We start from the raw sequence: 12,981 nt of genomic DNA on the forward strand, positions 1-12,981 counted from the left end.
GACAACCGGGAGAACATCTGGTTTCCATACTGGTTTTCAGAGAACCAACCAGATCGCCCACTTGTTGCAATAGACCAGCATTGGAATCCAAAGCCGGAGCTGCTGCGGAGGTGGACGGGTGGCTCTGAACCGGAACCAAAGGTAGTGGAACTGTTGACTCCGCTGGAGTGTGTGATCTCTCCCTGGAGGATCTACTCCTAGAGGATTTAGAGCCGGACCCAGAAGCTTTAGACCTCTCTGCTCCGGGATTTCTAGCCGGAGACTTACGAGATGATGACGACGCCGTCTTTTAGACGACGACGACGTCTTAGTCAAGGTTTTTACTGCTTGACCTTTGACCTTGGGTCTAACGGAAGCATCAGGAGAAGTATACAATTCTGTACCTGTAAAGCCTTGGAAGGATGGAGAGGTTGCAGGGGTAGAAGATCCAGTGGCACCCAAGGGCATCCCTTGGCGTCCAACGTACCTACCTCGACCAACAGGTCGTCTACACCTACCATGGGTTCGATATTAAGATCCAATGTCGCGACTTCCGAGGAGATGTCCTGGCCTGGATCCGTCAACGAGGCAGCGAGCTGTTGTTGAATGAAAGCGATAGTCGGGGCCGCCTCTGCTGGTTCGACGTAGCCCGTTGACTTGCCTCCGGGAAGATCAGTACCGCCAACCTCTTCTCAAGAATGTAGGGCATACCCTTGGCGGCGTTCTTCCCAAAACCGCCGACCCAGGCGGCCCGCCAGGGTTTGCCCTAGTTCGGCGGTAAATCCTTCACAGCCGGAGCCTGGAAGAGAGGGTATTTATTAGATTTTAAGATTAAACTTAAAACTAAAACCTAAATTTGAAAAGCTTAACTTAAAATTATAGGGGATACAAAAACCACTTGTATTTTTATCTTAAGTTTAAGAAAGATTGAATTTAGAAAACTTAACTCTCTTACGCCGGAGCCCTAAAATCAAAAACGTCTCCCGTATGCCGGGCCTGGTTTGGAGTGAGCGCGGAAGTGGAAAAAATAATTTTTTCAAAAAATTACAGCGCGCGTACTTTTGAAGATTAAGAGTTCATTTTTGGCTCCTTTTTTTGTCATTGCCTGAAGTTTAGAATGCAACCATCAGAAATGAAAAATAATATCATTATCATATGTAAATAATGCGATATATGGTAGCGAAAAAAAAAAATTCATACATAATTGTATTCAAATCACGCTGTGCAGAAAACGGTCAAAGCTAACCAGTTACTGTTTCTTTTGCGTTGTATTGTACACTAAATTGCGATCATTTTGATATATATAAACCATTGTATAAACATAAAAGCAAAACCAAAAACAACACCCGGAAAAATATTATCACAAAATATGTACGAATTCGTACGCGCGGACGCAAAAAAATATTTTTTTTTCAAAAAGTTCACCCCGTAAATCACCAATATTGTTCTAGGACTTGCCAATTTGTTTCAAATTAAGACAAATGATTGAATATTACGATATGTAAGAGTTTTAGATTAGAATTGCAGATTTCGACCATTTCGGACGAGTTAAATTTGAGCCGAATGTCGAAATTTTAATATATATATTTTTTTCATATGCACATATTTCAAAGATGGAAAAAGCTACAACCTTCAATTATTTTTTATTGTATTCTTCATGAATTTGCGCACATTTTGATATATGAAACTCTATAAAAAGGCTAATTGATCAAAAGGAGCAAATAAATTTAGGATAATGCCATGTACGTATTTCGGAGACTTGCGGCCGCGAATCGGCGCGCGGAGTGAAGGTAAATATATTTTTCAAAAATTCACCATAAATCACAATATTGTTTTAGAGACTTCAAATTTGTTTCAAAATTGAAGAAAAATGACGGAATATTACTAGGCCGTAAGAGTTTTTAGCTTACAATTGCGTTTTTCAACTATTTCGGTAGAGTCAAATTTGACCGAACGTGGTTTTTTTTCTATTTATCGTGATTTATATGCAAATATTTCGAAAAAAGAGAAAAGCTACAACCTTCAATCATTTTTAGTTGTATTCTACATGAAATAAATTGCGCACATTTTCATATATAAAAAGACTTTATGTAACAGCTAATTTTAAATGGTGCAAACATTTCAACAATCGCACAAAAAAATTCCTGATTTTTTTCGGATGAGTACCCGCGCGAACGTAATTTTTTTTTTTCATAAATTCACCATAAATCGAAATATTGTGCTAGAGACTTTCAAGTCGTTGCAAAATGAAGGTAAATGATTGAATATTACTAGAATATAAGAGTTTTAGCTTACAATTGCGTTTTTCGACCATTTCGGTAGAGTCAAAGTTGACCGAAAGTTGAAATTTTTGCACTTAACGTTATTTATATGAAAATATTTCAAAACTGATAAAAGCTACAACCATGGGTTGTTTTTTGTTGTATTGTGCATGAAATTGCGCACATTTCCATATATAAAACTTTATGTAACGGCAAATTTAAAAGGGTGCAAACATTAGGACATCGCACGAAAAAAATTTATCGGAAGAGTTATCGCACGAACGTAAGGAAAAAAAGTTTTTTCATAAATTCACCATAAATCGAAATATTGTGCTAGAGACGTCCAATTTGTTGCAAAATGAAGGCAAATGATTGAATATTAATATAATATAAGAATTTTAGCTTACAATTGCGTTTCTCGACCTTTTCTTTTGTAGAGTCAAAGTTGACCGAAGGTTGAAATTTTTGCACTCATCGTTATTTATATGAAAATATCTCAAAATTGATAAAAAGCTACAATCATGAGTATTTTTTAGTTGTATTGTGCATGAAATTGCGCACATTTTCATATATAATACTTCATGTAAAGGATAATTTAAAATGGTGCAATAATTATGTCAAAGTGACGAAATAATTTCCGAGATGTGTCACTGATACTTTTTAGTGCGATAAGAAAGAAATTCGCGCTTGCGCGCCTGCGTAGCGATTGTAAACAAAACAACGCCTTGATCCGTGAACTCCCAGCATCCCCCAAGGCGCGTGATACAAAAGTTTTCGGCTGGTAGGCCTATAATATTTTTCCGCGATTTTTTAAAAAAACTTTTTTGAGCCGACGTATGATACGTCCAATCGGCATACGGGAGATTTTGACTCGACGTTTAATACGTCCAATCGGCGTAAGAGGGTTAAGAACTATAACAAATTGGGGACTGGCTAACGGAGTTGGAATACTTACCCCGTCTAAAAGCTGGCTCACCAGATCATAACAGATGGTGCATGTCTCGTGATACCAGACCTGGAGGTCCCCGTGCGGAGTCGCGCATGGAGCATGGGACCGGCAAACTTCATGTCCACAGGGATCTTGAAGTGTGGCGGCGCACCTCCCGGATGCTCACAGTTGGTGTCTGTAAGTGAAAAGACACATGAGTATCTTAAAGGCTATCACTTACAGGCTAAAGGACAGAAGAACTCCGTTGCATGCCGGAGCTCGGAAAAATTTTGGGCATAACCCCTCCCTTAACGCCTGGAATAGGCTATAACCCCGGAGAGATCCGGTGAGGCAGATAAGGGAGGGGGGATGGTTTAAGGTAGCTTAAGATAAACTTACTAGTTTAACATAACAGATTCTTAAACCTATAAAATTCGAACGTACCGGACTAAGTCCATGCGTGGCGGAGCGTGTCGCGACTCAGCGCGACGGAGGGGTAGTAGAGACCAACTGTATGCCTCGGTCCACCCTGCGGGGTGGACTAGCACCTTTCCACTTGGATGCCGGGGCTCCGGTAGAAAAGGAGCCCCAGTAAGGTGGGAAAGTGGGCGAGGGCACACAGACTCGCGCTAGCAACGGAGCGACGGAAGTAGCGACGGAGGGGGAAAGGCCAGTCCCCCAACCTTACCATCCGGCCGGACCGAGAAGCTGGAGAGGTCGAGTCCAGTCTGGGTCTGTCCCGTCCCTCTACTCCCTCCGCCTGGGGGGAGAGGGAGGCAGGCTCGGGTATGCGGAGCGAGCGTGGGCAGCCACCACCCTCCCCCGGCTCTATGGAAGAGCGGGAGGGGGAAGATGACTGGACAGGCCGTCTGGCTGCTCCGTGATCACGTAGTGATCACGGGGCGGTAACAACAAAACAATGAAACAATAAGGCCTAGAAAACACAACCGGCTGATCAGAGAGATGCTATCGGGAAGCAACCCGAACTGAAGAGCGGTAGCATATGGGCCCTATGAGCCATAACCTAGGCTAAGTGAAGCCAGACGCCTACACTAACATAAACATAATATAAAATAAATAAATCATTGAAAGAAAGAAAACAAAATAGTAGGAGAAAAAATCCAGGAGTGTACGACTAACCCGAAGGAAAGTCTACCACTCAAAGCTAGCCGGGGCCGATACTAAGAGCCGTGGCTAGGGTCTGGATAGAAGGGGCCTACATAAGGTAAAAAAGACATGCATGCATGACATAAACCGTGTAGACTGTACCCTAAAAACAAATAGGATGATTGAAAAATAGAGCGTACTCAAAGTAAGGGAATGTTCTGGGTATGGGAGACCAAGAACGAACCCGCCACGAGGCAGAACCATGCTGCCATGCTTCCGACCTAGAGATCGTATTTACAGGTATTCTCCTACTTACGATGGGGTTAGGTTCCGAAAAACCCATCGTAAGTTGAGAAAATCGTATCTCGGATATAGCCTAGCCTACACTAAGTTAATCAGTACCATATAGGCTAGGCTATATACACATATATGGAAGATTAGCCTACACTACACAGTATACCTATACATATAAGGTATAGTACTTTATTTAATATCAGCTAGTTCGGGTGTTTTCAATGCAGATTGACTTATGATAATTAAGTATAAAAAGAAACTTAATAATAAGAACAAGGATCAGACTGTAGCGTAAAGGGTACTCACCAAGATTCGGTCCGTTGTCGGCATACGTGATCGGTGTCAGGCTGTTCATGGCTACTATAACTAAAGATCGGAAGAGGAGGATGATGATAAAGCAGCAGGATCGTCAATTCGCTCTTCCTCAGATAAAATTTCTTCTTCTGTAAGTTCAGGTGTCTCGAGGAAACAACTGTTCCGAGACGTACAGGATCGAGTCTCAAGTGAGGGGTAGGGCGTGGGGGAAGCGGCATGCACTGGTAGCTTCGGTCTCTTGAAGAAAAAATCCATTGTAGGGGTGCCTAACACGTGCGTTTTTTTAGTTACTTCATAAAGTTAATCGGTAACATGCAACACTGGTCTTGATGAGCCCTCTGGAAACTTTGGCAAATAAACCGTTCCTCTGTCCCCCATCCATTTCACTTAAAAGTTTCAGTCCTTGATCAAATAAAGGCAAACGCCTCTGGCCAGTTTTTTAGTCGTAAAACGTTCGCTATCCGGCGGCTCTTTTATTTCTTCTTCCTCTTCTGCTTTTTTTTCTCTTCTGCAAGTGCAATTAAATCCTCTGCCGTTAGCTCTACATCTTGCACATCTATAAGTTCTTGGATATCTTCCTCGTCAATTTCTAAATCTAAACTTTTCCCAAGTATCAAGATCTTTTTTTATTGATTTCCACTTCTTCTTCATTCTGATCGAAACCTTTAAACGAGTTCACATACACTTTCAGCAAGATTTTTCCAGACCCCATTCAATACACTCTTTCTTTACCTCCTTCCACGACCTTCCAATGTTCATAATGGAGTTAAGAACAACTAAATTCTTTCCAGAAAGTTCTGAGATCTTTCTCCTCGTTATCCGTAGCCTGAACAGCCTGCGCAAACGTGTTCCGAAGATAATACGCCTTGAACGTAGCCACAGCACCCTGATCCATGGGTTGTATGAGAGAAGTTGTGTTTGGTGGGCAGAAACACAACTTTTACATTCTCGTTAATATCTCCGATGTGCTGAGGGTGGCCAGGAGCATTGTCGAGAATCAGAAGAATTTTGAAGGGATGTTATTTTTTCTACAATAATCTTTCACTTCCGGAATGAAGCAATGAAAACGAACCAGTCCTCGAACAATATTGCAGTCATCCAAGCTTTTTTATTATGACGGTAATGCACAGGAAGTGTCTGCTTGTCGATGTTTTTTAAAGCCCTTGGATTTTCTGAGTGATAATCATAAAGGGCTTAAGTTTATACCCAGCCACATTTCCCCCAAGCAGAAGAGTCAATCGATCCTTGTATGCCTTAAACCCGGGCATCACCGTTGCTTCTTTGTGGATGTAGGACCGTTGTGGCATACGTTTCCAATAAAGTCCGGTTTTCGTCAACATTAAAGATTTGCTCTGGCAAGTAGCCTTCATTAACGACGATCTCGTTTAAACATCCTTAAATTTCGGGCCAGCGGCCCCGTCGGCATCAGCGCTTGCTGCTTCACCGCTAATTTTCACACTGTGAAATTATGGCGGTTCTTGAAACGACGAAACCATCCAGCACTTGCTGCAAAACTTTTGTTGTGGTTATCATCATAATTCTTCTTCAGCTCTTCAAAAAGCATGCGCGCCTTGTCTGAATGGTTAAGAGGGTGAGCGGCATACGCTTTGTATTTGATCCTCCATCCACGTGACCAGTAAAACTGCTCCAGTTTCTTCCGCCCCCCCCCCCACCCCCCCAAAAAAAAAAAAAAAAGGGCCTATCCTATTCTTTGGATATAACCGTTGAATGAACTGAAGCAGATACCTTTACAGCATCCATTACGCGTTTCTTGTCCTTGAGGATGGTGGATACCGTCGATTGCGATTAACGTTCGTCACGTGCGATAACCATGACTGCCTTTCCCGCTTCACGCTGGTTTATTATTTTTCAGTTTCTGCTCCAAAGTGATGGATTGCCTCTTCTTTTTGCACTACCAGCAGGACACCTATTTGGTTGTTTGGCAACATAGTTTTTTTGTTTTAATTTTCGGTACTTAAAAAAACTCTCAAATCACAAACGAACACCGACCTAATGTTTCTTGGTTCAAAACGAGCGCAAGTGAGGTCGAACTCATTGCCGCTGTACCTACGCCAGCCTCCTCGCTCTCGGGCCACATATCGTACAGCGTAGTACGCTGCTGCCAGCGCTCGCTGTGCGCGAAATTTAAAAATACGCATTTTCAACTTTTTTTTTTTTTTTTTAGTATTAATTGCTAACCCCATCGTAAACATCGGATTATCGTAAAACGAATTATTGTAACTCGAGCACTACCTGTATACCTAAAAAACGGCAAATACGGGCTCAGGGACGGAAAAAAACCAAATAGCAATAAACATTGAGTACTTAACTTAGCTGCTGCGATGGCTGCACGCTCCATGATAAATAAATCCAAAATTAAGGGCACAAATAACACAGAGTAAAAAAGGTGCGACTTGTATACAGTGTGCTTAACTGAAAAAGATGGCCACCAGAGGCGCAGCAGTCGGCAGTCATGCTGGAGTAGTAGTAGTTGCTGCCCACTCTGTGGTCGGCTCTCCTCTTGTGGGGATTTTGTAGTGGGAGATTTCTATTGGCAATCGGCTCGTGGTAGTGGTCTCATTCGCCATAGTGTTCATACCGACACCCTCTTGGAGGGTGAGCGAGTCAGTTGTACTGACCTTTTTCTTTATTTATTTATTCTCTGGTATGTGTTAGTACATCTACCCTAGAAATAATAGATTAAAGGATATTTCGCTCAGCGACACGAGCTGAGCCCAGAAAATGATTTTGTCACGTATCTCAAGTATCATGCGAGTTAAATTTACGAGACCAAATGACAACAGGCTAACCTCTTTCCCTCCTCTTTACCTATTCCATCTTCTAGTTAAGTTTAAAAAAATAAAAGAAATGCCAAAAGTATTGTTAGTAATGTTATACTTGTGTAAACGCATACAGCCAGAAATAGCTGATTTGCTATGAACAACCTAATCCAATAACATTGTTTTTGCTTGGATTTCAATCATCATACGATAGTAAAATAATTACCGTAGTTATGTTACAAATGAAGTTAAGGAGAATGGGACCGATATATTCTTACATTACAATATCCTTAATCGCTTTGGAGAAAAGATCGGCAGGGGCATATACTGCTTAATTTAACCTGTAAGTTTTAGCTGAACCTGAGGAAAGAATGTTGATCTGCTAATAACTATTATCGTGCATCGGCAACATGACTGAAACTCGTAAACTTTGGTATATATAAACAAAATTTGAGATAAACATGTTTTAATCAAAACTAGTCAGCTTGAGAGAACACATTTCACCATTTTCACCCCAGTAGAAGCTAAATACATAAAGCTCATAGTGTTCTGATGAGATCAAGTGAAAAATACTGAATGGGATCTGTTGATTTTTGTTTACACAGTAAACATGGCCTCAGCACCATCTACTAACGAGAAAAATAACAATTTTCGTTTACAAACGATACGTATTTAAGTGATATTTCGACTTAAAAACATTTTGTATAAGTAAAATAACCTTTCCCATATAAATACAATACCTTGAGATTCGCTTGCGCTAACTAGAAGCAAGAAAGTCGCTCTGATTTAAGTTCATTACAGCAAAACAAATTTACCTCGCAATCGTACTCAGCTGATTTCCAAACCAAAACATTGATTGCTATGTTTGTATTTTATAATACAAACAAATAGTAATATGAAAATACAAATAATATTACTGGATGCAGTGAAGTAAAGCATAACTTTTTAAAAGATCCATGGAAAAGATGCGTATTCATTATTTTTGTATTTTATCATACAATACTATTTAATATGTGATTATCACATACTCTAATTTTATATCTCCGGTATGATGCGACCCCCTTAAAATTACAGTGTTCTCCCATGTTCGCGGGGGATGCATACCAGACCCCCCGGTGAATAGTTAGAACCCGTAAATAGTAGTTGGAACCCCTATAAAAAGGCTGAAAACAGCCTATTTTGTTAGTCAAAACTCAAGAAAAACCCACTAAAAATGTTTATACTTGGTTTTTTTTAATAGTTTTATCACAAAAAAGTGTATTTGCTCATACCTGAACAAACCTTCGGTCTTAACAATAGGATAATTTCTAGCACCTAGCTGGATCCGGATTTTAGAATGAAATTGATAAAAAAACCAGGAATTTGTGGATATTTCTCATAGAAAACTACCGCAAATATGCAAATTTTCTTCGAATAATGTGGGGAAACATTCCCAAGAGAAATCCGCGAATGTGTGAGTCCGCGAATCTGGAGAATGCAAATATGGGGGATACACTGTAACTCCAAAATTAAGTCTTCAAAAGTCGCATGATACGCGAGTATATATGGTATATTCTGATTACAAAGGCTCATGTTTGCAGGAGGATACCAAAAAAAGAGTTGCTGGCTTTACATACACTGCTGCTTCAATAAAGGTAGCATATATCAAACTTACCTATGATAAAATAATTGCCAATAAGCATTATTAAAGTAAGGCAATGGTGTGTTGTATCAAATATGCTGTGTACAAAGTCAGATATAACTTTGTGCATCTGCAAATCTTCCTCTATCCTTTGATGTGTATTTTTCTTAAATTGGCTGACCTCAAAGTTTACCCGGACTGGAGTAAAGCATATTGATTTATTAGCCTGGCTCTTAAGGGTTAACCAGACCACTAAGTCAGATTTCTATACCTATTTGGCTTGCCTAAAAGGATTTGATCTAAAAAGGTGGAAAATGAAGCTAAGGAATGTTCAAGAAGTTAAACAAGTACACAAAAATAGAGCCAAGGGTTGAGGAAAAAATTTGGGAGAAAAAATTCAAGAGGGCAAAGCAGTAGTGAAATTCTACCAAAGCCAAAGATTCAGTTTGCATAACAAAACATTTAAGATGCCTAGAGAGAAGTTAACATACAAGACTAGTGAAGCTGACACAAATATTTCATCATATTAAAAAAAATACAGAGCATAAAACATGATTGCACCATTATACCATGTGAGACAAGCTTAACACAATGCAAACTGTTGCAATCCAAGCAAATAATGAAAAACAGAAACAAAATTAAAATAAGCAGCAATCAATAGAAACAAGATAAAAACAAGTAAAAAATGCACCAAAGTTTCTTTGGTGCAATCGAGTTTTCTGTACAGTGTAATCAAGGCCACCAAAAATAAGATCTAGTATTTGGTGGTCTCAGTATAATGCTGTATGAGCTACAGCCCATGAAACTCTTGGCCAGCTGCAGTGGCCTGTGTTGTTGTGTTGCCACAAGTACGATCATGGTAAACTTAACCTTAAATAAAATCAAAATTACCTAAGCTAGAGGGCTGCAATTTGGTATGTTTGATGATCGGAGGTTGGATGATCATCATACCAATTTGCAGCTCTCTAGCCTCAGTAGTTTTTAAAATCAGAGGGCAGACAGAAAATTTCCAGGATAGACAAAGCCATCTCAATAGTTTCCTTTTACAGAAAACTAAAAGCAGCAATCAAAAGAATAAAAACATGGAAAATGAACTTTAAAAATTTATTGAAACTACAGCCACCCATGCACAGAATTCCACCTCAAGTACTTACCATAATATGACAGTGCCTCTGATCCTTGATGTTTTAGTGTAAACATGTCATCTTCCAAACAGATAAAATTTACATACTGATCATACACCTGTAATAAGAAATCCACAATAAATATTCTGCAGGGTACATTAAAGATATATATTTTTACACAAACTAATTTTTCATACTATCTCATCAATTATGGCCACAGAATCTGGCCACATTCAATGTCTTCGAATATCTCTGGACTAAAAGTTTTTGTCTGACACCCATGGACCATCTGGAACCTCAGATATTCACTAACCATATTCCTCACATTTCATATAATCTGGAAATGAGAATGCAAGGCCTTTATCGCAAACAGGAAAGAGCCCACTTTATGACTGATGAGTTTGTATGAAAAAACTAGTTTGGTGTTATAAAACCTAGTTATTTCATTACAGCCGCACTAGTATTCATTATCTTTGACTGCCCTGCAAAATTAGCTGGAAAGGACGAGTTGCCAGTTGGCTGTTTTAGCATAAAACTGCAGGATCCCAGAGTGTACTTTGGGACTGTTATGAGTCAAAGACCACAGCTCTGATATCTGAGACAGATGTTGAATGGTAAGTATGAACCCTTTAGAGTGTAAAGCAAGGTAATTGTAGTTGGTATTTTCTAAATTGGAGCATGAATACTTACCAATCATGTAAGATGACATACATAGAAGCTAGTAGCCCTGCAAGACTGTGTATCCTTACAATACAAATGACTGGAGATGGCATTATGAAGAACTAGAAGACAAAAAGGTTTTCCAACATCTTCCCCCAGTGGCAAGACTTAGCCCACTGAGACCACTAGCATTTCAGAGTAAAAATAAAATATTTGTACAAAGTTAAATCCCTTGAATAAAACTTAGGGAACATGGACTGAAAAACCCAAGTGCCCTATTCAATGAAATAAACATCCATGTTGTATTAAGAGCGGTAAAAATGTAGAGGGCTCATATTTCGTGGACTGGTGCTCTCATCTGTTCCACTTTGCCATCTGTCACATTGCCACTTCCAGTCAGGGATCATGTTCCTTGTGAGACACTTCTCATACTACTATGAGGAGAGAATAAGCCTAGCATAGTTAATCCTGGAATATCTAGTTAACTGCAGGTACTGATAGATAGCCCTTAATGGACAAAGAAGATCCTCTTAATTACTTTAGAATGAAATAAGACAAGAGAGTGTAAACAATGCTGTTGGGTAGCCTTGGCTAATTGTCATAGGAGTCTTCACTACAAAGTCAAACAAGAATGTAAACACTACTGATGTCAAACCTCTTGCGTGTGAATTTCTCAAACATTTCACGAATCTTGTTGACCAGTTTCAAAAATTTATACACCAACAGAAAACCATCTTCAGTGTAAAATTCAGTACAGATACCTCTTGAATGGGTTAATATAGAGGCTTCGTAGGCTCTTCAGGCATAGGAGATATCACAAGTTTAAATGACCCTCAAGGATTCTATTTAGCACTGCTAAAGAACCCATGTCTAATCCACAAAGCTCTATAAGAAGATGTACCTGTATCCCATGATGGAAGAGACAAAAAGCTTCTTACATTGCCAGAGAAAATGGAGAAAAATAAAAAATACGAGGGAAGTAGAGTTAAAAGGATTAATATGTACACTTCTCACTGCACTAGCCATAGAATTGGGTACACCTGTAATTTACAGGATTATTATCTGTAATGAGAATGACAGCCAGTAGACTGTCATTTTTTAAGCCCTGGTTTACTGTACATGGGTATCTAGTAAGTGAACTGTCTTTCTGTCAGTCATTCATCCATTATGCCTAAAGTTTACCTAGGGCACTATAATTTTCTTGTTCATCCTTCTGCAAAAAATTTCAATACGGTACCTTTAATAATAATAATAATAATAATAATAATAATAATAATAATAATAATAATAATAATAATATGTTTTATTTCAGCTCGGGGCCATATACATTGAGTATACAAAATACAGACAGTAACATACACAATCTAGATACATGAGACATGATAAAATAGAAAAGAAAATTAATAATCGGCACTTATCCACAAAATAGCTGAGGTAGCATAAAAGCTAGTAATCATCATACTGGTAATAACAGTAATAATATTGGTGAGAAAAAAAATATGCATTGAGAGTAAAAACAGTTGGTGCACATATTATATAACTCAAATTTCAACTAGAGACCTTAGGTGGTTACAGTAGTCAGGTCCAGAGGGCTTAATACATAAATTAAATGTAAATAAAACTTTAACTTGATAGTAATCACAGTAATAATGAAAAATTAAAATATCAGCAATAAATGTAATAATGACAAAAACTGCAGATGACATCTTCGAAAATACAGAGAGTTAAAGTCCTTAGGGGACAAAGGCCTCCTTTTCCCATCTTTCCCACAATTTAGATTTTCTTCTTGCTTCACTCCTTAGGATGCTTTGTATGAGCGAGTTGCTGCTGTTTCTCACTCGGGTTACCAGACTGGACATTGTTCGCCTAACAATGATTTTTAAATTGTCCAGGTGGTTTTCAATGAACATCT

General features: G+C 39.1%; 1 protein-coding gene across 1 annotated transcript in view; it reads right to left on the bottom strand.

The window, feature by feature from the left end:
- The window catches only part of LOC135211087 (sec1 family domain-containing protein 1-like), a 136,257-nt gene that overhangs the window by 94,606 nt on the left and 28,670 nt on the right, over nucleotides 1-12,981 (bottom strand). The window contains exon 2 of the mRNA XM_064244161.1: nucleotides 10,440-10,527. Within this exon, the coding sequence (XP_064100231.1) occupies nucleotides 10,440-10,527 (88 nt within the window). The remainder of the gene's footprint in view (nucleotides 1-10,439; nucleotides 10,528-12,981) is intronic.

Source organism: Macrobrachium nipponense, chromosome 4 (assembly GCF_015104395.2).
Source record: "Macrobrachium nipponense isolate FS-2020 chromosome 4, ASM1510439v2, whole genome shotgun sequence".
NCBI lineage: Eukaryota > Metazoa > Arthropoda > Malacostraca > Decapoda > Palaemonidae > Macrobrachium > Macrobrachium nipponense.